This window comes from Borostomias antarcticus (assembly GCF_949987555.1).
Source record: "Borostomias antarcticus genome assembly, chromosome: 11".
NCBI lineage: Eukaryota > Metazoa > Chordata > Actinopteri > Stomiiformes > Stomiidae > Borostomias > Borostomias antarcticus.
In genome coordinates, this window is record NC_140244.1 from 4,129,273 (window position 1) to 4,155,406 (window position 26,134).

At 45.9% G+C, this 26,134-nt stretch overlaps 3 protein-coding genes across 3 annotated transcripts in view; 2 read left to right on the forward strand and 1 right to left on the reverse strand.

Annotated features, from left to right (window-relative positions):
* Window positions 1–4,228: 4,228 nt before the first annotated feature.
* Window positions 4,229–8,334, reverse strand: lsm3 (LSM3 homolog, U6 small nuclear RNA and mRNA degradation associated; the record flags this gene model as incomplete). Its single annotated transcript, XM_084445732.1, has 4 exons — window positions 4,229–4,892; window positions 5,651–5,746; window positions 6,689–6,799; window positions 8,314–8,334. 4 exons carry the CDS (start codon window positions 8,332–8,334, stop codon window positions 4,812–4,814), a joined length of 309 nt encoding a protein of 102 aa, XP_084301858.1. The 3' UTR covers window positions 4,229–4,811.
* A 689-nt stretch (window positions 8,335–9,023) lies between these two features.
* On the forward strand, window positions 9,024–20,929 carry LOC311315131 (gamma-glutamyl hydrolase; the record flags this gene model as incomplete). The annotated part of the gene is made up of 9 exons (XM_084445733.1): window positions 9,024–9,126; window positions 10,594–10,708; window positions 14,700–14,750; window positions 14,983–15,067; window positions 16,764–16,902; window positions 17,874–17,980; window positions 18,951–19,041; window positions 19,222–19,359; window positions 20,801–20,929. The coding sequence occupies 9 exons, from the start codon at window positions 9,024–9,026 to the stop codon at window positions 20,920–20,922; spliced, it is 951 nt and encodes a 316-aa protein (XP_084301859.1). The 3' UTR covers window positions 20,923–20,929.
* A 4,974-nt stretch (window positions 20,930–25,903) lies between these two features.
* cita (citron rho-interacting serine/threonine kinase a) overlaps window positions 25,904–26,134 on the forward strand; it is a gene marked incomplete at its 5' end in the record, with an annotated part of 58,639 nt that continues 58,408 nt past the window's right edge. The window contains one exon of the mRNA XM_084445900.1: window positions 25,904–26,002. Within this exon, the coding sequence (XP_084302026.1) occupies window positions 25,904–26,002 (99 nt within the window). The remainder of the gene's footprint in view (window positions 26,003–26,134) is intronic.

Here is a 26,134-nt window from a genome sequence, read left to right on the forward strand (position 1 = left end):
CGTACACACACACATGCACACATATGCACACACACACACACACACAATCCCACACACACATGCACACACACACATGCACACACACACAATCCCACACGCACATGCACACACACACATGCATACACTCATGCACACATATGCACACACACACACATACAATCCCACATGCACACACACACACATATGCACACACACACATGCACACACACATACAGTATATCTGTACCACGCAAAGGCCACATGTACTGTATCAGGATAGGTCTAGGCTATGGGCCTACCCAGATAGCAAGCGGATGTGTAATGATTCTGGGCCATATATGGGCCGGAACTAAGCCACAAGGGCCAGATCTGGCCTGTATATGGCCCAGATCCGCTTGCTATCTGGGTATAGCCTACAATTAACACCCTACAGGGACAGTTCGTATTTTGTTCAATTTAATTTGTCAGGATCCCCATTAGCGGTTACAAAATGGTAACAGCTACACTTCCTGGGGTACACAAAAACAATATACAAACAAACACAGCAGAACGTACATAGTAACGCAGCAACAAATACAGTTCACCTCTTAGACTGTGAAGCACATCTAAAGGCTGTAGAGTACAGTAGGAACGCTGAGTCAGAGATGCTCCGGCACCCGGGTCTCTCCCTGCCCTGACCCCTCTCTCTTTATATACCTGGGTCTCTCCCTGCCCTGACCCCTCTCTCTTTATATACCTGGGTCTCTCCCTGCCCTGACCCCTCTCTCTTTATATACCTGGGTCTCTCCCTGCCCTGACCCCTCTCTCTTTATATACCTGGGTCTCTCCCTGACCCCTCTCTCTTTATATACCTGGGTCTCTCCCTGCCCTGACCCCTCTCTCTTTATATACCTGGGGCTCTCCCTGCCCTGACCCCTCTCTCTTTATATACCTGGGTCTCTCCCTGACCTGACCCCTCTCTCTTTATATACCTGGGTCTCTCCCTGACCTGACCCCTCTCTCTTTATATACCTGGGTCTCTCCCTGACCTGACCCCTCTCTCTTTATATACCTGGGTCTCTCCCTGCCCTGACCCCTCTCTCTTTATATACCTGGGTCTCTCCCTGCCCTGACCCCTCTCTCTTTATATACCTGGGTCTCTCCCTGCCCTGACCCCTCTCTCTTTATATACCTGGGTCTCTCCCCGACCTGACCCCTCTCTCTTTATATACCTGGGTCTCTCCCTGCTCTGACCCCTCTCTCTTTATATACCTGGGTCTCTCCCTGACCCCTCTCTCTTTATATACCTGGGTCTCTCCCTGACCTGACCCCTCTCTCTTTATATACCTGGGTCTCTCCCTGACCCCTCTCTCTTTATATACCTGGGTCTCTCCCCGCCCTGACCCCTCTCTCTATACCTGGGTCTCTCCCTGACCTGACCCCTCTCTCTTTATATACCTGGGTCTCTCCCTGCCCTGACCCCTCTCTCTTTATATACCTGGGTCTCTCCCTGCCCTGACCCCTCTCTCTTTATATACCTGGGTCTCTCCCTGACCTGACCCCTCTCTCTTTATATACCTGGGTCTCTCCCTGCCCTGACCCCTCTCTCTCTCTATACCTGGGTCTCTCCCTGACCTGACCCCTCTCTCTTTATATACCTGGGTCTCTCCCTGACCTGACCCACACATCTGACTGACTGGGCTGCTCTCTCTCTCTCTCTCTCTCTCTTTTTATATATGCATCTCTCTCTCTCTCTCTCTCTCTCTTTATATATGCATCTCTCTTTCTCTCTCTCTCTCTTTATATATGCATCTCTCTCTCTCTCTTTATATATGCATCTCACTCTCTCTCTCTTTATATATGCATCTCTCTCTCTTTATATATGCATCTCTCTCTCTCTCTTTATATATGCATCTCTCTCTCTCTTTATATATGCATCTCTCTCTCTTTCTCTCTCTTTCTTTATATATGCATCTCTCTCTCTCTTTATATATGCATCTCACTCTCTCTCTCTTTATATATGCATCTCTCTTTCTATATATATGCATCTCTCTCTCTCTGTCTTTATATATGCATCTCTCTCTCTCTTTCTTTATATATGCATCTCTCTCTCTCTTTATACAGTATATGCATCTCTCTGTCTTTATGCATCTCTCTCTCTCTTTATATATGTATCTCTCTTTCTCTCTCTCTCTTTATATACGCATCTCTCTCTTTCTCTCTCTCTCTCTTTATATATGTATCTCTCTCTCTCTCTCTCTCTGTGCGTCTCTCTGTATGTCTTATGTAATCTCTGGAGGGCATTGTGGAGCACGTGAGTGGGAACACAGGCGCTCCCCCGCTGCGCTGTGCTTTCCCCTTCTACAATAACATGGCCGCCTCTCCCTCAGGGCCTGGGCCTACCTCATCACAACTGAGAACTCTTAGAACTCGGTGGGACGAACTCATCAGAACTTGGAACCAGGGTACTACAGGGCTGTCTGTGGGCAGGGTACCCAGGGTTGTGTGTGTGAACAGGGTACCACAGGGTTGTGTGTGTGTGTGTGTGTGTGCGTGTGTGTGTGTGTGTGTGTGTGTGTGTGTGCGTGTGTGTGTGTGTGTGTGTGTGTGTGTGTGTATGTGTGACCAAGGCAGCCCAGGAAGACAGCGACCAGGGCGGGGCGGCCGGTTCTTCCGGAGGGGCTGCGAGTGCGACCCGGCCAGCTCAGGAGCACGGGGGCCCCAGCCGGGGAGCGGCGTGGTTCTTCCGGAGCCTTCTCCCTGAGCACGGTTCACATGGCTCCTAGGCAGCGGCCGCCTGGCTCCGCCCCAGACCCACACACTAGGGTAGAGGCTATATTTGGAGCTGAAACCGCTGCCAGAGGACCATTCAGACTCTGTGGGAAGACAAGGTCCTTGGCGCCGCACGTAGTGTCTCAAGAGCTGCCCGGAGATGCTCTGCAAATATGCGGCGTCCATTTTCTTTTCTTTAGTGGACGCATCGCTGTGTGGTGCCACAAGGCTGTTTGCTTTTGGACACAGAACACTAGGAATACACCACTCCCCAACATCAGAGCCAGCAGGAGCCCTGTCTGAGGGCCCTCACTTATGAACAGCATGTGAATGGAGACATGGTTGCATACAACACACACCACCCATATGACATTAGTTTAAGCATATTATGAAGGGCAACCCATACTGAAGTGAGATTAATCTACAGTATCATATAGATACGCCACCAATATTCAGTGTGTATCCAAATATTCCACAGCTCCAGGACTCATTTGCAGTCCTATGTGCTGTGGGTCTGTCTGATATCACTAGTCAAGTCCCTGCAGATGCTGTGACAACAGCACCACCTGCTGGTGACTGACAGGAAGAAGGGTGTGCCAACATTGCCATCTAGTGGTGGTGGTGTGAACTCACCACAGAAGAGTGGAATATAGTTTTGTTAGCCTACAACCATATACATTTCTAAGTACTTGTCGTCATTTAGTGCTCTGCATGTTGTGGCACCTCTGTGACCTGCTCCACCCCTACATCACTAGCTGGTCATCTGACCTGGGCCTGCTGGTTGCTCCCCACTCAAGGCTAAAGACTAAAGGTCATCGCGCCTTAGCAGTCGTGGCTCCTAGGCTGTGGAACGCCCTTCTATCGGACCTACATTCTGTGGCCTCTGTTGACCCTTTTAAAACCCAGCTAAAGACGCATCTCTTCAGACTAGCCTTTGTCTAGCCTCCTGTGTTTTTTATGTTTCTTTGTTTTTGCCATTGTTTTTATTTATTGATTTGTTTAGCGCCCTGTGACCCGTCTGTGGAAGGTGTTATACAGTATAAAATGTACTTACTGTACTTACATTTACATACAACTCTCACCCAGAGTAGTTACCTCATGCCGACCATCTGGTTCTCTAACAGTCTGACTGTAGTGTTGAACCTAATGTTATTCTAACATTCAGTCTGAATTCAGACGTTATACCAAGTTACTCAAGGTGGATTATTTGTCATACAGTATGTACATGAGTACTACGGTCAATCCACATGATCACTGCTCTTCTCTCAAGGAGACGCACTTGTGAGCTCTGACAGGTAGTAGTACACGGACTACCTACGTACGTTAAATGCAATTATTCTAAGTCGCTTTGGATGAAAGCATCTGCTAAATGACTGATGTAACGGGTGCCATGTATTGTACAATGAAACGCTTACTCAGACTAGAGACATACGATGATGAAGAACCCCAACCCCCCATTCATATTTAGAAAACACTTCACCATGTTGTTGTTGTTTTTTATTCAAGAGTGCATCAGAACCAAACAGAAAAGAGAGCACTGTGACGTGTCACACACCGGATGATGTGATTGGCTGTCTCGGTGCAGCTCACACAACCTTATACAAAAATATAAAAGCAGACATCTCCTGACAGAAAACCCAGGGACCGTAGCTACCTGTCGAAAAAGTGCTGAGGAGGACACAACACTCCGTTAAATTGAAAAGAAACCAGGAAATACTCATTGCATCCACGTGGGGCTGTGTGATAGGATCGGTAAGCGGTCATGACCTTTAGGCTCTAAACACTCCTCTGGGTACTTCGATAACACAAAGGGCCAAATCATATCCTGCATTAACTTAAAACATTCTGTCAAACCTCCCAAAATAGTAAAAGACAAATTATTTATTTGCATTACAACAAAAACATCACAAGCTACAGCCCTGTTGAGATTAACTAGCAATGCAACCTTCCTTGGTTGAGACATTACCGCAATGCAGGGAGGACAGGAAGGATGCATCTTTACAGAATTCAAACAGGGCCGAGCATTCCTTCCTCTGACTGAGGGGGTATGAGGGTCTGCAGCCAGCGGCAGGGGGGAGGGGCTAGCCAACCCTCAGGGGCGGGGCTATAAGGACGACGCCATCTCCTCGGACAAACAGCATGGGGATGTTCCTCTTTGTCGACTGGGAAATAGAAAAACAAACAAAACACAAAACATCAACGACGTTATCCACGGCCAAGCGCAGACCCTACCGGAGCTTTGTCTAAACTTGTATCTCTCCTTCAAGGATTCTAGAATCGTTATTCATAAAATGCTTAGAAAAACAACTTGTACATATGTGCATGTGTGTGTGAGAATTAGGGCTTGTCAAAAGTGCCATGAAATTGAGTTCGAATATATTCAAATTAATTTATGCATGTGTGTGTGAGAATTAGGGCTTGTCAAAAGTGCCATGAAATTGAGTTCGAATATATTCAAATTAATTTAGTAGAGTTCGAACAATATTCGAATTTATATGTTTTTAGTTTGTTTTTTTCCTGAATATAATAGCCTAATAAAATAACCCTTGACTGTAATATTGTACTGTGAACACTGTTACCCCTCGCTGAAGTGTTAACTTCCATCTTTCGATAAGGTGCTGGGTCTGGATTATTGGATTATTGCCCGTAAATAAATTGTAGCCTATAAATGTTTAGCCTACTTATTCAATAACCTACAAGTGTATTAATATTACAATATTCGAACTCTCAAATTAAGGTTCGAACTTCTTTAAAAAAAATATATTCACATTTTTTTTCGAACCTCGATTTTTTTTTTTTGACAGCCCTAGTGAGAATGTGTGCATGCTTAGGGTTGTATAAGTCTGTGTGTATGTGCATGTGTTTGTGTGTGTGCACATGATTGTGGGTGGGAGTATAGGTACAGTATGTGTGTTTGTACCTTGTACAGTTCCTCATACGTTTCTTCATCTATCTCCACCGTAGTCACCGTCTCCTCTACATCTCCAAGGATCATGTTCAAGTGCTGGTCGTACGCCTACGACAACAACAACAATGTAAACAACAACGGCATGATACGCAGCTAGCAACAAACAGAACGAGATGACACAGAAGAATCTACTCAGCTTTACGGCCTAATAACTCTGGCCACGTTCGGCGCAGTCAATTTCGGATGTAGACTGCAGCTAACTCCAGCCAATCAGGAGTGGTTGGTGCATTGCGGTAGCCTGGCTTCAGCAGATCCAATTTGTATAAATGCAAAAGGTCTGGAGCTGTTGAGCTTATTCTTGATTTCCGTTGAGTTTACTTTCAATTTCGATGGGGCATTATCAACGGTCGCTGGTCAAAATGCCTTTGGACACATTTGGATAGACCAATAACCATATAAGCTATAACCAATCGGAGCAACGAAACGTGGGTTAGTCGTCGTATCAGCATAATCAAATGGGTACACCTGCCCCACGTTAGATAAACGGTTGTTACCGGCGTGGCAAATATCTGCCGGGTGGAATTCAGTGAAACGGGAGCGTGACCAGACTGATCTGCAGAGAGAAACAGAATGTTGAGCTCATGTGATGAGGATGGCGAAGCCAGGCTAGCACTGCGGTGCCACAATTCGTCCAACCTGACACTAAATTCTGACCGCGTGAGCCGCAAGCACGAGTTACTCCCGGCTGTATCAAACAGGGGAAACAGGGTGGTGGACGGTTTTAGGCTTGTGCTGCCCTCCAATTGTGACTATTCCCATTTATCACGCTTGTGTCCAAATTTGGGACTGCCTGAGGTAGTCTACATAATATAGACAGTTGGCAACCCAAGCAGGCTCTTCATCTCTGTAGCGGCCAATGCTGTGTCAGCTCCACTGTGTGATATTCTGCGCTAGTGGAGCGCAGAGCTGGATAGGACAGCTCTGAAGCCTGCAGTGCCAAGGCTTCAGCTTTTGGCACCGTTTTGATATCTCCTATGTAGTTATTCTTACATGCAGCCGTCCCCGCAATTCCCTGTCGTTCCTCATCTTCACATAGATCCTCTCGTCCAGACTCAGACGGATGAGGTCCAGCGGCTCTTCCACTGTTTTGCTGCTCTGTTGCTGCGAGTTCGAACACGCAGAGAGAAACAGAGGGAGAGATGAGTTGGTCAACGTCAGCAAACATAGGTATCGTTAGCTATCTAAGATAATAAGCATAGATAGACAACACTAACGTTAGCTAGTACAGAGGGGACGGGAAGTGAAGAATCGTCAGGGCAACAACATGTTAAACGTGTGAAAACCGGTATAAATGCAGGACATGTTATGAAAAGCCAGGTTTGTTAGCTTGTAATACAGTCATTGGACTACTACGTTGCTCAGGATCACTACTATCTAGCTAACTGGTTAGTTACCGCATAGCTTTAGTGTAACCTAACGTTAGCTTAGCAGATAATGGTGCATTCGTTTGTGGTCGGAGGTGGCAAGTCGCAAGTGGGAAAATACCTACCTCCGACCTGTGTGCATTCGAGCTATATACCATTATATCACAGTTACCTAGTTATATCTATATACCATTATATCACAGTTACCTAGTTATATCTATATACCATTATATCAGTTACCTAGTTATATCTATATACCATTATATCACAGTTACCTAGTTATATCTATATACCATTATATCACAGTTACCTAGTTATATCTATATACCATTATATCACAGTTACCTAGTTATATCTATATACCATTATATCACAGTTACCTAGTTATATCTATATACCATTATATCACAGTTACCTAGTTATATCTATATACCATTATATCACAGTTACCTAGTTATATCTATATACCATTATATCACAGTTACCTAGTTATATCTATATACCATTATATCAGTTACCTAGTTATATCTATATACCATTATATCACAGTTACCTAGTTATATCTATATACCATTATATCAGTTACCTAGTTATATCTATATACCATTATATCACAGTTACCTAGTTATATCTATATACCATTATATCACAGTTACCTAGTTATATCTATATACCATTATATCACAGTTACCTAGTTATATCTATATACCATTATATCACAGTTACCTAGTTATATCTATATACCATTATATCACAGTTACCTAGTTATATCTATATACCATTATATCACAGTTACCTAGTTATATCTATATACCATTATATCAGTTACCTAGTTATATCTATATACCATTATATCACAGTTACCTAGTTATATCTATATACCATTATATCACAGTTACCTAGTTATATCTAGTGCATTCGAGCAACTGGGGGCTGAGAAACATATCCGAATTTGCGACGAGGAAGTGCGAGTTCATGAGGTGTTTTATTTAATCATTCCTAGCAAGTCGCAATTTGCCACCTCCCAGTTCTAAACGAACGCACCATAACTAGCTAGCTAACGTTAGCTAACTGCGCGGGTCCCACGTTTCATGAACAGATAACTGTTCCAGTTAGCAAAATGCTGTTAGCTAACTATCTACATTTTGCCAGCCTAAGTATATACACCGAGAAAAACAACAAACCCATGCATATCGACTTCTACATCTTAGTATAACGTGAATCTAACATCGGACAGCTTCGTTCACCAACCTGTTCGACTTCATCCGCCATTGTGTCATATGATAACCCAGGGTGCATTGCGGTTGAAGACGTTGGAAAGATTAGGGGAAATATGTGGGATCGATACTACAAAGAACAGACATTAACCTTTCGCTAGCTAGCCTACTTCTATATCCTGAACAAGTTATTGAACATGTATAGTCAAGCAAAACTCCAAATGTATTTGGTGGCAAAGTTTGATTGATTTTGTAACATGAAACTGAAAAACTGAATGATCATTAAAGTGACTCCGAGAGTCTCTGGCAGAAAGTGCACGTTTGCTCGAGATCCTCATTCTGTGGCTTGCCTACCCTTCTGTTGTCGTTCACCTTTCGCTAACCAGCTAGCAGACTATAAATAAACTGAAATAAATATGCCTACCAATCACTTATCATTCAAAAAATAATAAAAAGAAGTATATATTCAGTCAAACAATGCATGTCCATTCCATACAGTAGGCTAGCTTGTTTGCACACGTGACCGGCCTGGCGGTGGGCGTGGCCTGGCGGTGGGCGTTCCCTCCCACGCGCCGTCACATCACAGCCACGCGCATGATGAGACCGATCCAGCTGCAGAAGGAAGAGCACGTCACTCCACCCTGATAGCACACCTCACAAATCAGCCGGCATCATTTGCAGCAGTGTCTTTTGGAATTTAGCCTCAGTTTATTTTTTTGCATGCTGGTGCGGTGACCGAGGTGAATGGGTTCTAAGGTGGTCGTTTCTGCGGTGCTGGCCGCCTGCCTCTGCGGTCTGTTCCTCCCGGCGGGGTGCACTACCCAGTTGAATTACAGACCCATCATCGGTAAGGCAATCCGAACCCACTTAATTGTCACTCGAGAGACGGTAGGCTATATACTAATATTCTATAGGATATTGATTGTGCAAATTCCTCAATTTGAGAGTGCTCTCTGGCGAGTTCATAGGCCTATTGAAAGGTGTGTGTGTGTGTGTGTGTGTGTGTGTGTGTGTGTGTGTGTGTGTGTGTGTGTGTGTGTGTGTGTGTGTGTGTGTGTGTGTGTGTGTGCGTGCGTGCGTGCGCGTGCGTGCGTGTGTGTGTGTGTGTGTGTGAGAGAGAGAGAGATCATCTTTTGTTTTTCATTCCCAGGCCAGAGCAGGGCTTATTCATAGGCTACATATGTCTCTCCTATGATTTTTTTAGCCTCTCTTACTCTGAAAATGTAATTTAATGTAATTTATTGCTTTTTAAATGTTCTTAGACAGACATACTCCTGGAGCTTGCTCGATCGCCTTGTTGAGAGGGGTCAGGGAAGAATTTTTACAGCTCACTTATCTGGCCCCCGGGTGATACTGTTTTTTTGCTTCCCTCTGGAATATATAGGGGTGGGTCGTATGCCCATCTCCCTTGTTCTCTGTAAAGCGCATTGTGTTGCCTCTGGGTATGAAATGCGCTATACAAATAAAGCTTTTATTGATTGATTTATTGACATAAGAGGTGGAGGATCAGGATCTGTGAGTTGTGAGATGAATATACAGTACAGATAATGATGTTGACGATACAGCCAGTCAGACTAGTCTAGCATGCTGGCCTTCTCGTGTCCTTTACACTCCTTGATGTTAACTTGGTTGACTCACAATGCTTTATCCTACTACTGTAGGTGTCATGTCCATGCATAGCCCTGGTCCAGGTCAGTATACTATGTGTATAGGCTAGTATACTAGGTGCACCTTCCAGGGAACATTCATTGCGCCATAGAATTTTTTCACTCGGCCTACATTAGCGCGTCTACAGACAATATTATTTAGTTACTCACCAAAGTGAAGACATTTTTCGAAAGATGAAAGCCCTTTGTCCGAGGTGGCTACAGTTGTAGCCCCCCTCCCCCCCCACACACACACACCTTTTATATAAAAATCCACTTTTTGCACTTCTCAACCGATATCCACTCAGCTATTATGGTATTCACTAGCCTGGCTTCGCCCCCCTTATCAAGTGATCTGGCATGCGGTTTCAGTGGAGAGAGATCAGAGATGATCAGTGTCACGAAGCCAGAAGCCAGGCTAGTGGACATCAGTGGATACATGTTATTTATATAAAAGGTTGGGGGGCTGCAACTGTAGCCACCTCGAATTAGCCAGCCCCGAATTAGTCTACCGACCTGGACCAGGGCCATCCCCGGCGCAACTGACCATGCTGTGTCCTGACCCAGGTGAACTAGCCCAGGTGAACTAGCCCAGGTGAACTAGCCCAGGTGAACTAACCCAGGTGAACTAGCCCAGGTGAACTAACCATGTGGTGCCTCCTGACCAGGAGTCCTATCCCAGGAGAACATCAGAGGGGACCCCCACGCCCAGGGCTCCTCCTACATCGCCGCCTCCTATGTAAAATACCTGGAAGGGGCCGGGTCCCGGGTGGTGCCCATCAGGTACTCCCACCTCACCGTCTCTCACACGATAACTTCAACCGCTCCTTGTTAGCCTGGGGCCTATTCGTCCAGAGTACAGTAGCTGTAATAGAACGCTGATTAGCCCAGTCATTTTTGGGGTACAAACATCAATTTGGAGCTGGGGTGGAATGAACTGCCCACTGATGTCAGGATAGCAGAGTCGCTGCCCATCTTTCACCGCAGGCTCAAAACTCACCTCCTCAAGAAGTACTACCAGGAGCCTCCCACCTGAGCACCTATTGTATTTATATTTTGCTACTTTTACACTTTGGCTTGAGCACTAGATTATGCTCTTACTCACTTGTTTACAAAGGAGGCAAGGCAAGATTATTTGTATAGCACATTTCAGCCACAAGGCCATTCAAAGTGCTTTACATGCAACATTAAAAGCATCAAGACAAAGTGGAACACATAAAAGGTCATATAAAACGAAATGCAAAAAAGTACACTCTTTTCTTTATCACATACTGAAACCTTCTATCTCTCCACTCACTTATGTATAATGTCCTTCTGTATAGTCGCTCGCTGGCTTTTCACCAGTGCCTCAAACATCCTTCCTGAGCAAGGGACCACATGAGCTGTCAGTGGCCTACTGTTGTGTCACTAGGTACACCTTGCACCAAAAATCCAACTTCTGCATTTCCAACATACATTTCCTCCTTCCTCTTCCTCCCTCAAGTCATTCTGCTAAAATTCTCTTGTACTTTTGTAACATTTAAAACAAAATGCAGGAAAAATAAAATACAGGAATAAAAGGTACAGTGCAGTGTATGAATGAATCATTATTTGATTTAATAAAAAGCAGCGGCAAAAAGAAAAGTCTTCAGTCTTGATTAAAAAGAACTGAGAGTTGCAGCAGACCTGCAGTTTTCTGGAAGTTTGTTCCAGATATGTGGAGCATAAAAACTGAACGCTGCTTCTCTATGTTTTGTTTTAACTCTGGGGACAGAAAGCAGGCCTGTGCCAGATGACCTGAGAGGTCTGGATGGTTCATAACGTAGCAGCAGTTCAGAAATATATTTTGGTCCTAAACCATTCAGTGCTTTATAAACCAACAGCAGTATTTTAAAGTCAATAATACCCTTGACAGACAGGAAGCCAGTGTAAGGACCTCAGAACTGGTGTGATGTGATCCACTTTCTTAGTCTTAGTGAGGACTCGACCGTCGAGCGTTCTGAATCAGCTGCAGCTGTCTGATCGATTTTTTAGAGAGACCTGTAAACACACTGTTACAGTAGTCGAGTCTACTGAAGATAAACGCATGGACTGCTGAGACATAAATCCTTTAATCCTTGATATATTCTTCAGGTGATAGTTGGCTGACTTTGTAATTGTCTTAATGTGACTGTTGAAATTCAGAGTCCATGACTACACCAAGAAAGGAGATGCACTTTGTGAGTTCTGACGAGTAGTAGGAGTAGTAGCACACTGACTCCCTACGTTAAATGCAATTATTGTAAGTCACTTTGGATAAAAGCGTCTGCTAAATGACTAATGTAATGTAAGTGAGCTTGTCCAGACTGATCTGCAGAGTGAGACAAGTCTTAGTTGTGACATTTTCCAATTCCGGCGCTGATGTCGATACTATGTTCTGGTGAAATTGTATGAAAAAATACACTAAAAAGTCTGAAACCAAAATGTATCATGTGCATCCAACACCTGCACCTTACACCCTATACCCTGGCCTGCACCTGTAATAGATACATTCAAATGAGTGTTTTCTCTGCTCAAGACATAGTCTTGGGCCTGTCTTATAAAGTGAGAGGTTGTCCTCTGTTTATTGCCCTGACCCCACTATCCCCAGGAGACCTCACTAGGGATCCCCTCCTCACAGATATCTTTGATCTCTGTAATGTTTTCTTCAGCTGTTGACCCTCAGAACTAGCCTACTCACTGATAATTGGCTTGTTGGCACAAAGCAAATAAACTTGCCTTGGGAAGTATTTGCATAAGCTGGTATGGTCACACCTACACTGTTTATAATGCTCTGTTTTCATGATAATCTTGTCTCTTGGTGGATGTTCCTTTTCTCTTTGAGCCCAACTTTGCAAACTCGTAAACTATTTGGAATAAAAGTAACCAGCTTGGACTTGCAAAGATTAACCTTGGCATTCTCGATTACTCTTTTCTTAATTATTAGAATAAAATCTAGAACACACCCTACACCTACTCCCTACATAGAGATCAGTTTGTGACCAGTCTCTCAATCCCACTCCTCTGCCCTCTCATTGGACGGTACCACCACCCCTCTAATCCCTATTGGCCAATCCCCTATCGTCAACATTTTCTACACCAATAGTATCCAGACGGATTTGCGAGTAACGTGAGCTCGTGAAATCAGGATGGTCCCACCAGGCTAATATAAGTGCAGTCCATTTACCATTTACAGGACACTAGATCTGTGATCTACCTACAGCCCCCTGACCTGCCGAGGACACTACCCTAGATCTGTGATCTACCTACCAGTCCAGGACACTACCCTAGATCTGTGATCTACCTACCAGTCCAGGACACTACCCTAGATCTGTGATCTACCCTAGATCTGTGATCTACCTACCAGTCCAGGACACTACCCTAGATCTGTGATCTACCTACCAGTCTAGGACACTACCCTAGATCTGTGATCTACCTACCAGTCTAGGACACTACCCTAGATCTGTGATCTACTTACACCCCCTAACCTGCCGAGGACACTACCCTAGATCTGTGATCTACCTACCAGTCTAGGACACTACCCTAGATCTGTGATCTACCTACCAGTCTAGGACACTACCCTAGATCTGTGATCTACTTACACCCTCTAACCTGTCCAGGACACTACCCTATATCTGTGATCTACCTGCCTGTCCAGGACACTACCCTAGATCTGTGATCTACCTACCAGTCTAGGACACTACCCTAGATCTGTGATCTACCTGCCTGTCCAGGACACTACCCTAGATCTGTGATCTACCTACCAGTCTAGGACACTACCCTAGATCTGTGATCTACCTACATGTCCAGGACACTACCCTAGATCTGTGATCTACTTACACCCCCTAACCAGTCTAGGACACTACCCTAGATCTGTGATCTACTTACACCCTCTAACCTGTCCAGGACACTACCCTAGATCTGTGATCTACTTACACCCTCTAACCTGTCTAGGACACTACCCTAGATCTGTGATCTACAGTGCCTACAGTACAGCCCCTGACCGGTCCAGGACGCTACCTATAGCTCCTGACACGGAGGAGGAGGCATGGAGTTGTTTCTGGACAGGACCTCTCTCACTGTTAGAGGCCTCTACTTGACCCCTCTCACTGTAGGATGTAATAGATACATTCAAATGAGTGTTTTCTCTGCTCAAGACATAGTCTTGGGCCTGTCTTATAAAGTGAGAGGCTGTCCTCTGTTTATTGCCCTGACCCCACTATCCCCAGGAGACCTCACCAGGGATCCCCTCCTCACAGCTGTCTTTGATCTCTGTAATGTTTACTTCAGCTGTTGACCCTCAGAACTAGCCTACTCACTGATAATTGGCTTGTTGGCACAAGGCAAATAAACTTTCCTTGTGAAGTATTTGCACATGCAGGTATGGTCACACCCACACTGTTTATAATGCTCTGTTTTCATCTTAATGATGGCTCTTGGTGGATGTTCCTTTTCTCTTTGAGCCCGACTTTGCAAACTATTTGGAATAAAAGTAACCAGCTTGGACTTGCAAAGATGAATCTTGCCATTCTCGACTACTCTTTTCTTAATTATTAGAATAAATCTATAACAAGGACACCTCTAGCCTGACACACCAGATGGTTTGCTTCGTACAACCACCAGGGAACTCTCTGGAAACTTTGGAAAAGGACAGCCACTTTCAAAAATGCGTGGCTGGTGATTGGATGAACCATCTGTCCATCACAATCTATCACACACTATATAATTACTAAAACTGTGATCTGAATAACTAAAACTGTGATCTCTGTTCTTACAGAATCAATCGCACAGAAGAGGAATATGTTCAGATATTTAACTCAATAAATGGGTGAGTGTAATAATTGAAAGAAAGAAACTGCATATTTAATCAAGCGGACAGCGTTTCGGCCTTGCAGCCTTGGTCAAAGTCGTCTCCCTGCATGGAGAGCTTGAGTGGGCAGTTTCTTTCTTTTATTCAGTGGGTATAATTATTATAATTGTGATGATGTTGATGATATTGTCAAATCCAGTCCTAAATGTTGTTGACCTGTTTGTTTGTTTGTTTGTTTGTGTATCTGTAGTCTGCTGCTTCCGGGGGGAGATGTGGACCTCCAGACGTCTCAGTTCAGTCGTGTGTCCAAGATCTTCTATGACCTGGCTGTCAAGGTAATAGTCAATAATAATCAATAATCACATATACTTGTACTGCCATAATTACAGCCACTGGGGATTTTGTCCACAAGGTCTTCGTTGTAAAAGAATTGTTCCAAGACAGTATTAATCTGGTTTGTCTGTTGTTGTTGTTGTTGTTGTTGTTGTTGATGATGATGATGATTGTTGAAGAGTAGGCTACTGACCTATTGACCTCAAGGTGATGGCTTATTATGTGAAGTCCCTACCACGGCTTATAGAACCTCACCACCAGGTTTTATTGTTATCCGTGGCTCATGAATCTAATATGTTCTTGCTTAAACTACCATCACATGAGTCAATCAGTCACAGCTTCTCTTAAAATCACAAAAATGTGTGTGTGCTCCAATGCACTCTCTCTATCAGAGCGGTGCCACTTGATTTAGACCTCTGTTCGTGCTCACAGCTCAAAGGTCAACTCCTCAGTGTCAACTCACACACACGCATTCCTCTTCAACCTCCCTCTCCGGAGGAAAGGCCCAGGTTAGACCCTCTTTAGTTGACCTGGGCGGACGGGCCTAATCGCCCTGCTGTAAGACCTTTAAGCTAAATCTCAATCATCAATTCAATGACTCAAGCAAGATATATCAATACTCACCAAACCAATAGAGGCAAGGAGAAATATCTGATGCAAGGGTAAAAAGCTTTATATAAAATTTGATGTTATACATAAATTACAGATAATCCAGTTACATGAAAAATACAGGTTACAAAAGAAAAAGATGAAAGAGAATAGCTCCCAGGTCTCCAGCCTCTGACTTCTTCCACGCCTCTGTTGGTGGAAAGAAAAGTCTGACTTCCTCCATTCCTCTGTTGATGGAAAGAATTCTGACTTTCTCCATTCCTCTGCCTTTCCCTCCTCGTGAGCTGTTTTTTGAACCCTCTTCCAGGAGGGCAGGGTGTTGACGTCACCTCTTCGGATGAACACAGTCCTTCTCTCCTCCCTGGCAGATTAACAATCCCTGCATTCAACAGCGTATCTCTCTCACCCACAGCAGGACATCACAGAATAAATGTCTAATTAACATCTTATTAAATATCCTACTTTAAGCATTACCTATATACTCAAACAGTTGATACATGGATACATTCTCCACTCATTATATTGTCATTACTGTCTCACGTATACAACGTTACAAAATTGATCTTGACTAAGAACAGATACATGACTTATAAATGTCTACTTCTACTTTAAGTGATTACATTTCCAATAAATTATATTCAACTCTAAGCAGTGTTACTAATTGATGACATCTTCTACTTTTAAGCGTGTTATTCGCATCTTTACACACTAAATGCTGTTGTTGTTTCTCAGGCAGTCCTTCCAACACAGCCCCTTTGATTCCTGCACTTCTGATAAGCGCCAGGCCTGAGCCGGATGGGGGGGGGGGGGTTCTTATCACTTTCCCAGAGCTAGCCGGGCCCTTTTCAGTTCCATGTGTGTGTGGACCATTCACTATTCATCCATCCATTTTTTAGAGGGATCCGCTTTGTAATAAATATTATATCTTCCCGGCCTGTCCCAGGTGCTTGGGCCGGATCTGCCACCGTAGGCCTGTCGTCTCATGTCTGACTCTTGGGCCTAATGTGCCAGCCTTGACAGTCCACCTCGTTCCTGACCGGTGGTCAGGATCACTACAATGATGATGATGATGCTGTTGTTATCCTCCAGGCCAACGATGCAGGGGACTACTTCCCAATCTGGGGCACCTGCCAGGGCTTCCAGCAGATGACAGTCCTGACCAGCAACAAGAACCTCCTGACAAACACAAACACCAAGGCTGTGGCCCTGCCCCTCACCTTCACACCAGGTATACACACCTGTCTCACCCTCTCACCTTCACACCGGGTACACTCACCTGTCTCACCCTCTCACCCTCACACCGGGTACACTCACCTGTCTCACCTTCACACCAGGTACACTCACCTGTCTCACCTTCACACCAGGTACACTCACCTGTCTCACCCCCTCACCCTCACACCAGGTACACTCACCTGTCTCACCCTCTCACCCTCTCACCGGGTATACACACCTGTCTCACCCTCTCACCTTCACACCGGGTATACACGCCTGTCTCACCCTCTCACCTTCACACCAGGTATACACACCTGTCTCACCCTCTCACCTTCACACCAGGTATACACACCTGTCTCACCCTCTCACCCTCACACCGGGTATACACACCTGTATCACCCTCTCACCTTCACACCAGGTACACTCACCTGTCTCACCCTCTCACCCTCACACCGGGTACACTCACCTGTCTCACCCTCTCACCCTCACACCGGGTATACACACCTGTCTCACCCTCTCACCTTCACACCAGGTATACACACCTGTCTCACCCTCTCACCTTCACACCAGGTATACACACCTGTCTCACCCTCTCACCCTCACACCGGGTATACACACCTGTCTCACCCTCTCACCCTCACACCGGGTATACACACCTGTCTCACCCTCTCACCGGGTATACACACCTGTCTCACCCTCTCACCAGGTATACACACCTGTCTCACCCTCACACCGGATATACACACCTGTAATGTAATGTGTAATGTAATATAATATAATGTAATATAATATAATATAATATAATGTAATGTAATGTAATGTGTAATGTGTAATGTAATGTTATGTGTAATATAATGTAATGTAATGTGTAATATAATGTAATGTAATGTGTAATGTAATGTAATGTGTAATATAATGTAATGTAATGTGTAATATAATGTAATGTAATGTGTAATGTAATGTAATGTAATGTGCCCTGTGACCCAGCGGCCCAGAGCAGCCGTCTCTTCAGGAGCTTCCCCAGGGATCTGCTGCTGGCGCTGGCGTCCCAGAACATCACCTCCAACTTCCACAGCTGGAGCCTCTCTCTGCAGGTACACTCCAACAGGGGGGAGGGGGGGATGGAGGGAGGGAGGGAGGGAGGGAGGGAGGGGATGGGATGGATACTTTTTAGAGATATGTCATGTGTGCTAGTGTGTGCTAGAGATATGTCATGTGTGCTAGTGTGTGCTAGAGATATGTCATGTGTGCTAGTGTGTGCTAGAGATATGTCATGTGTGCTAGTGTGTGCTAGAGATATGTCATGTGTGCTAGTGTGTGCTAGAGATATGTCATGTGTGCTAGTGTGTGCTAGAGATATGTCATGTGTACTAGTGTGTGCTAGAGATATGTCATGTGTGCTAGTGTGTGCTAGAGATATGTCATGTGTGCTAGTGTGTGCTAGAGATATGTCATGTGTGCTAGTGTGTGCTAGAGATATGTCATGTGTGCTAGTGTGTGCTAGAGATATGTCATGTGTGCTAGTGTGTGCTAGAGATATGTCATGTGTGCTAGTGTGTGCTAGAGATATGTCATGTGTGCAAGTACGATGTACAATAAATTGCTCCATTGGTACATACTGACTTCCTAGTACAGACTGACTAGTGTGTCTCAGCAAATACAGACTACAGTGGCGTGCACAGACATTTTGGGGGGCAGGTGCTCAGTGAAAAATGAGGGCGAGATGTTGACGGGGGGGGGGGGCTGACAGATAATTTGTATTTTGATTGTCATATTGATATATGTCCCACCCTCATAGCTTGTTTGCGTCGGAAATACGTCAAACTAAGGAAGTTAGATGATCTCAAATGTCCGTTTCTGTGCGACTTCCAGCTGCTGATGAGGATGGGGAACAGGTGTGTTTGGAGAGGGCAGGTACAGGTGATTGCATTCCAGGCATACCTGAGCAGGGCGGGGCTGGGAGGAGGCAGAAAGCAGAAGTAGAGGAAATGGCTGCAGTAGAGAGAGGGGGCGTGACACTGATCTAATCTAATCTGATCTAATCTAATCTAATCTAATCTACAGAACTACAGCAGGAACGCCAAGCTGAAACGCTTCTACAGGATCCTGTCCACCAACACAGACGGCAAGAAAGAATTCATCTCCACCATGGCGGGTAGGAGGAAGGGAGGGAGATGTGTGTGTGTGTGTGTGTGTGTGTGTGTGTCAGGGACATACTGTAACTTTTTTACTCTTGGTATGGGTGGTATACCAACCCAAACAACTGCTGCAGTACCTACCTGTTCTACACTAGAGTCTAGACTGACTGTTCTGCCCTCTGACTCCGCCCCCCTAGCCTATCGGTATCCATTCTACGCAGTCCAGTGGCACCCAGAAAAGGCTCAGTTTGAGTGGATCCAGAAGGCCGGTATGGTCCACTCCTCCTCAGCAGTCTCCGCCTCCTTCTACTCCGCCAGCTTCCTGGTCTCTGAGGGTGAGCTGCAGTTCGGCCAATCACAGGCCTATCTAGTCCTGAGCTGCCGTTGGCCAGTCACACCATCTAGTCCTGGTTCTGTGGTGTGGTGGTGACTTCATAGTCCTGCTTCTGTACTTTGACCATTCTCTTTCTTTCTCCTACATTCCCCCCGGTCCTCCACTTCTCTCCTCCCTCCCTCCCTCCCTCCTCCACTTCTCTCCTCCACTACCCTCCTCTTCTCCCTCCCTCTCTCTTCCACTACCCTCCTCTCCTCCCTCCCTCTCTGCTCCACTACTCTCCTCCCTCCCTCCCTTCCTCTCTCCTCCACTACTCTCTTCCCTCCCTCCCTCTCTCCTCCCTCCCTCCCTCCCTCCTCCACTACTCTCCTCCCTCCCTCTCTGCTCCACTACTCTCCTCCCTCCCTCCCTCCCTCTCTCCCTCTCTCCTCCACTACCCTCCTCTCCTCCCTCCCTCCCTCCCTCTCTCCTCCACTACCCTCCTCCCTCTCTCCCTCCCTCTCTCCTCCACTACCTTCCTCTCCTCCCTCCCTCCCTCTCTTCTCCACTACCGTCCTCCCTCCCTCCCTCTCTCCCCCACTACCCTCCTCTCCTCCCTCCCTCCCTCTCTACTCCACTAACCTCCTCTCCTCCCTCCCTCCCTCTCTCCTCCACTACCCTCCTCTCCTCCCTTCCTCGCTCCCTCTCTCCTCCACTATTCTCCCTCCCTCCCTCCCTCCCTCTCTCCTCCACTACTCTCCCTCCCTCCCTCCCTCCTCCACTACCCTCCTCTCCTCCCTCCCTCTCTCCCCCACTACCCTCCTCTCCTCCCTCCCTCTCTGCTCCACTACTCTCCTCCCTCTCTCCCTCCCTCTCTCCTCCACTACCCTCCCTCTCTCCTCCACTACCCTCCCTCCCTCCCTCCCTCTCTCCTCCACTTCTCTCCTCCCTCCCTCTCTCCTCCACTACCCTCCCTCTCTGCTCCACTACTCTCCTCCCTCCCTCCCTCTCTCCCTCCCTCTCTCCTCCACTACCCTCCTCTCCTCCCTCCCTCCCTCCCTCCCTCCTCCACTACCCTCCTCTCCTCCCTCCTTCTCTCCCCCACTACCCTCCTCTCCTCCCTCCCTTCCTCTCTCCCCCACTACCCTCCTCTCCTCCCTCCCTCCCTCTCTCCTCCACTTCTCTCCTCCCTCCCTCCCTCTCTCCCCCACTACCCTCCTCTCCTCCCTCCCTCCCTCCCTCCCTCTCTCCTCCACTACCCTCCTCTCCTCCCTCCCTCCCTCTCTCCTCCACTACTCTCCTCCCTCCCTCCCTCCCTCCCTCCCTCTCTCCTCCACTACCCTCCTCTCCTCCCTCCCTCCCTCTCTCCTCCACTACTCTCCTCCCTCCCTCCCTCCCTCTCTCCCCCACTACCCTCCTCCCTCCCTCCCTCCCTCTCTCCTCCACTACCCTCCCCCCTCCAGCCATGAAGAGCCAGCACCAGTTCCCCAGTCCGTCTGAGGAGGAGAGGGCTCTCATCTACAACTTCTCCCCCGTCTTCAGAGGCTCTCACAGTGTCTTCGTGCAAAACTATTACTTCGACTAGACGCCACGCCTGACAACTGTGTGTACTGTTGCGATGTCAAACTGTCAGTGAAATTGACTGGTGATTGACGGCGAAGCATCCCTGTCCTCGATTATCATTCCTAGTCCTGCTAAAAGACAGCTTTAGTGCGGATTCTAGTGCTGAAAGGGTGTCTAGGAAACTAGACCCTCAACTACCAGTGATTATTGCAACTGTTGCATTTCTGTTATTTTAAATGAAATGATTGTATGATTGTAATTTGGGAATGTTGCCCTGTTTAGGTATTGTAGTTCCTAGTTTTACATTTTGTGTCTCGAGGACACTTTTTTTTATGTTTACGGCCTCTTTGTTAAAACGTAAGTGTTCTGTCATCATTGGTAGCAGGGATGCTGTGTTTTATCCGTCAGAAATGTCAGTTCTAGATCTGTCCGTTCCAGAATGTCAGCCTAACTGTCATATTCATTCAAACTTTATTTATACTCGAAATTCCACTGAGTAGTTATACTCATTTGCAGTGTCGCAGAGTAATTACATAGCATTAATCAACATCAAGAAAAAAATATTAGATACGGTAAACAAGACTAAACAAAATTACATAAACAAAAATCAATACACAAAAAATTACATAAACAAGACACAATTTCAAAAACAATTGAAAACAGTTCAAACTGTGGCTAGTGTTCCAAACCGACCCATGGACACTAGAGTAGCTAGTTTCATTGTGCTTTGCAGGTCTTTTTTACCCTTTCTTTTTTGACGGTGAGCTCTCATTTACATTAAAGTACAGTATTTTCTTCATCATATAAAAGTGCAAGGTGTAAAACAAGAACAACAGTAATACACTTTAACCAATTTAAAACAATAAAAACAAAGAAACTATAATTACAATTATGAAAAACAAGTGCAGATGATAGTGCGGCGCTGTAGGTAGCGTCTGTGTTGAGCACCATGCTGCATGTCTGCTAGTCAGCGTTCCCAACTCGTCTCAGATGTGTTAGTCATTCATTTTAGTGCTGCGGAAATAGAATGTAACACATTTTTACTGTTTTCTCAAGTGTTTCAGATGTATGGACAATAAAGTTAGCAAACATAACCTAACCGTTTCAAATGTAATTCATATTGCTGTTCAGTCCCAAGTCAGTCTCTCCGGACTCTGAAATGCCACCTCCCTTCCCCACTCTGAGGTAAAACATGATCAAATACGTGCAAATTCAGAACTCTCAGAATTATGTTGATGGTAATTACAACTGCAGTATGTAATATTTTCATAACTGATACATTTAAATATCGCTATATTGCCATGATAAATCGAGAGGGATAAGTATTGAGTATCTGTGAAAACTGTATCTTTGTAAACTGGTGTTTGGCTCTGCTACAGCAATTACAATAATTATTATACTTTGGTGTTGAGTTGACTCCTTAGCTTAGTGTATTTACAATAGCTCATGTATAATAATTAAATTCAATTTATTGACATTGTCAACAGAATGTTTGTACTCAGTCATATTGGATCTGTTTTACAGAAGCTTGCTTTGCAAAGGTAGGTCTAGTTGGACCACTGTCTGACGTGTCTGTGCCCTTTGACCCCCCTCTCTAAGCCACTGGTGACAACGATGGGCATGTCTGCAGACAAGCCATTAGTTGATTCAGCTTGGAACAATCCAAGAAGGGAACATCTTGTCCTACCAGCGGCCTCGACCATCCTCACACTACCTCACCAATCACAGTGAGAGACCAGAACATCCAGGTCTTCCTTTCACGACTCCCAATCCAGACGCCCCTCAGCTGGGCTCATCTCTACAATCAGTTCAGAATCACTATCAGTTTGTCGGCCAGGTAGTTTACACATACTAGGGATTTGCTTTGGTCAATGGTGTAATACTGATGAAGACACTTCATTGGACAGGGTGTCAATGTAATTTTATTTCTATAGCACTGTTCATACAAATCAATGTAGCACATAGTGCTTTACATACAAAAGATGAATAAAAACATAAATCATGTAAACACAAGAAACAAAAAATGTAAATTTAAAAGTATACAAATTAAGAACAGTTCAAGATATTAACACAAGTAAAATCAATATTATGCTTAAGGTATGTTTTAAGATCTCACTTAAAAGTTTCCAATGACCGTGGCCCCAGACATTCTCAGGTCCTCAGGCAGGGTGTTCCAAAGGCAGGGGGCATAAAAACATCAGAGCATCACAGCATCAGAGGAGAGAGAGTCAGAGGAGAGAGAGAGTCAGAGGGGAGAGAGTCAGAGGAGAGAGAGTCAGAGGGGAGAGAGTCAGAGGGGAGAGAGAGTCAGAGGGGAGAGAGTCAGAGGAGAGAGAGTCAGAGGGGAGAGAGTCAGAGGGGAGAGAGAGTCAGAGGGGGGAGAGTCAGAGGGGAGAGAGTCAGAGGAGAGAGAGTCAGAGGGGAGAGAGTCAGAGGGGAGAGAGTCAGAGGGGGAGAGAGTCAGAGGAGAGAGAGTCAGAGGAGGAGATAGTCAGAGGGGAGATAGTCAGAAGAGAGAGTCAGAGGGGAGAGAGTCAGAGGGGAGAGAGTCAGAGGAGAGAGATTCAGAGGAGAGAGATTCAGAGGGGAGAGAGTCAGAGGGGAGAGAGTCAGAGGGGAGAGAGTCAGAGGGGAGAGAGTCAGAGAGGAGAGTCAGAGGGGAGAGAGTCAGAGGGGAGAGAGTCAGAGGGGAAAGAGTCAGAGGGGAGAGAGTCAGAGAGGAGAGTCAGAGGGGAGAGAGTCAGAGAGGAGAGAGTCAGAGAGGGGAGAGTCAGAGAGGGGAGAGGGTCAGGGTTATAAAGCAACATTCGTACTTCTGACAGATACAGGTCTAACTCCCAATTACTGGACGAGTCAGAGGGGAGAGTCAGAGGGGAGAGAGTCAGAGGGGAGAGTCAGAGGAGAGAGAGAGTCAGAGGAGAGAGAGAGTCAGAGGAGAGAGTCAGAGGGGAGAGAGAGTCAGAGGGGAGAGTCAGAGGAGAGAGAGTCAGAGGGGAGAGTCAGAGGAGAGAGAGTCAGAGAGGAGAGAGGGTCAGAGGAGAGAGTCAGAGGGGAGAGAGTCAGAGGGGGGAGAGTCAGAGGGGAGAGAGAGTCAGAGGGGAGAGAGAGTCAGAGGAGAGAGGGTCAGAGGAGAGAGTCAGAGGGGAGAGAGTCAGAGGGGAGAGAGTCAGAGGGGAGAGAGTCAGAGGGGAGAGAGTCAGAGGGGAGAGTCAGAGGGGAGAGAGTCAGAGGGGGGAGAGTCAGAGGGGAGAGAGTCAGAGGGGAGAGAGAGTCAGAGGGGAGAGAGTCAGAGGAGAGAGAGTCAGAGGAGAGAGAGTCAGAGAGGGGAGAGGGTCAGAGGGGAGAGAGTCAGAGGTGAGAGAGTCAGAGGGGGGAGAGTCAGAGGGGAGAGAGAGTCAGAGGGGAGAGAGTCAGAGAGGGGAGAGGGTCAGAGGGGAGAGAGTCAGAGGGGAGAGACTCAGAGGGGGAGAGAGTCAGAGAGGGGAGAGTCAGAGAGGGGAGAGGGTCAGGGTTATAGAGCAACACTCGTACTTCTGACAGATACAGGTCTAACTCCCAATTACTGGACAAGTGAATCCATCGGGAGGAAGTCATGCCATGTATCAGGGAAAAGGCATACTTTTCTTTGTCTACGTGTACTTGAATAAATAGTTGCACAATATTTGCTATGACATCACCATATATGTATAATGCAAATGACAGTATATCTCACCCCCGGGATTATATATAGCTATAGCCTGTACATAATACACCCATGTCTTATCAGTAAAGACAGTACACACAACCCCAGTCTGCTAAATGACTGTAATGTAATGCAGTGCAATGTAATGTAATGTAATAATGTAAAATCAATCTGAATCTGCCCAGAAAAAAATGAGATATACTCAGGTTATCCACTGGGTGGAGCTCTAGGCTTCATACTCTCCATGGTCCCGCCCCTTTGTGTGAGACCAAGGTGGAGTGTGAGCTTACGCTACCCAGCAGCGCCAGGCGTGAAGCACCTGCGTAACAGGGGGAATCAAACTACCAAACTTCCACTTGCGAGCCCAACCCAAACATCTACTTGTAGAACAACGCCAGCTGGAAAGCTGGCTTTGCAGACACTGTCACTTTTCCACTCCTAACAACCTGTGCCTCTTCACAAGCACTTGACCAGACCAATATAAGTTAATTTACTCAGTGTCGGCCTACTGTCCTCTCTGAAGCTGAGGAGAAATCATACGTGTACGTCTACGACATACACAAGTGTCAACATGAAAAAGTGAGTGCATGACATTGACAGCTAACAGTGCAGCACAGGTTGCGCAATCAACTTGACAGTCCAAAATGGCGGCGGCCCGGATCAGCCCCAAGCATGGATGTATTAATATGGCGTTTTGCTTCCATAGCAGAATGAATGGAGTGTCTCCTCTTGGCATTGCATACTCTTTGATTGCACTACCCTAAGCAAATTCAATTCCACGTTGTGTGATGATGTAATGACGTTACCGTAGAACGCGCAAAAATTTGAAACTTGACCGGAAGGAGATGATTCAGACAAACAGGGAAGTTTGAGGTTATTTGCTTCAGGTGCATTTAGTCTAGAATGAAAGTATTAGCTGCATAACTAGATTCAAGGCGGACAACAGATGTGAAAAGGTGCATATAGTGATATGGTAAGTTCCCTGTCTTGTTGGAACCAATGTCTCGGTTAATATTCGCAGTTAAAAATTCAACGCAGTTGAATATTCGGGTAACGTTAGCTAGCTTATCTTAGATGAGGGTTCAGTGTTGTGCTTGCGAGCCAGCTAGACTAACGATGTTAGCCTGCTAACGATTTATTATTATTATTTTATTATTAGACTAGCTAAAGAAAGGGCTAGCTAGTTAGATTGTCACATGGATCTTGATTTGTCATGCACGTTCATAGTGCTGCTAACACTGATCATAGCATTTTAGCCAGCCAGCTTACTGCTGTTTTATCATTCAGTTGTTCTAGGGCACTAACTATCAAGAAATCCGAAATGTTGAAGTTCAAATACGTGAATCAAGGGTGCATGAAAAGCATGACTCCATCTCTGGACCCCATCAGTCGCAGCTCCCGCCTGAACCACCTGCTGCAGGTGAGAATCCACACTGTTAGTAGGCTATCACGCAAATAACATGGTTTAAAGTGGCAATCGCCAGCTAACTGTCATTTGTTTACATAGTCTTCGTTGTAGTTATGATAAAATAAGATGTAAAAGAAAAGTAGC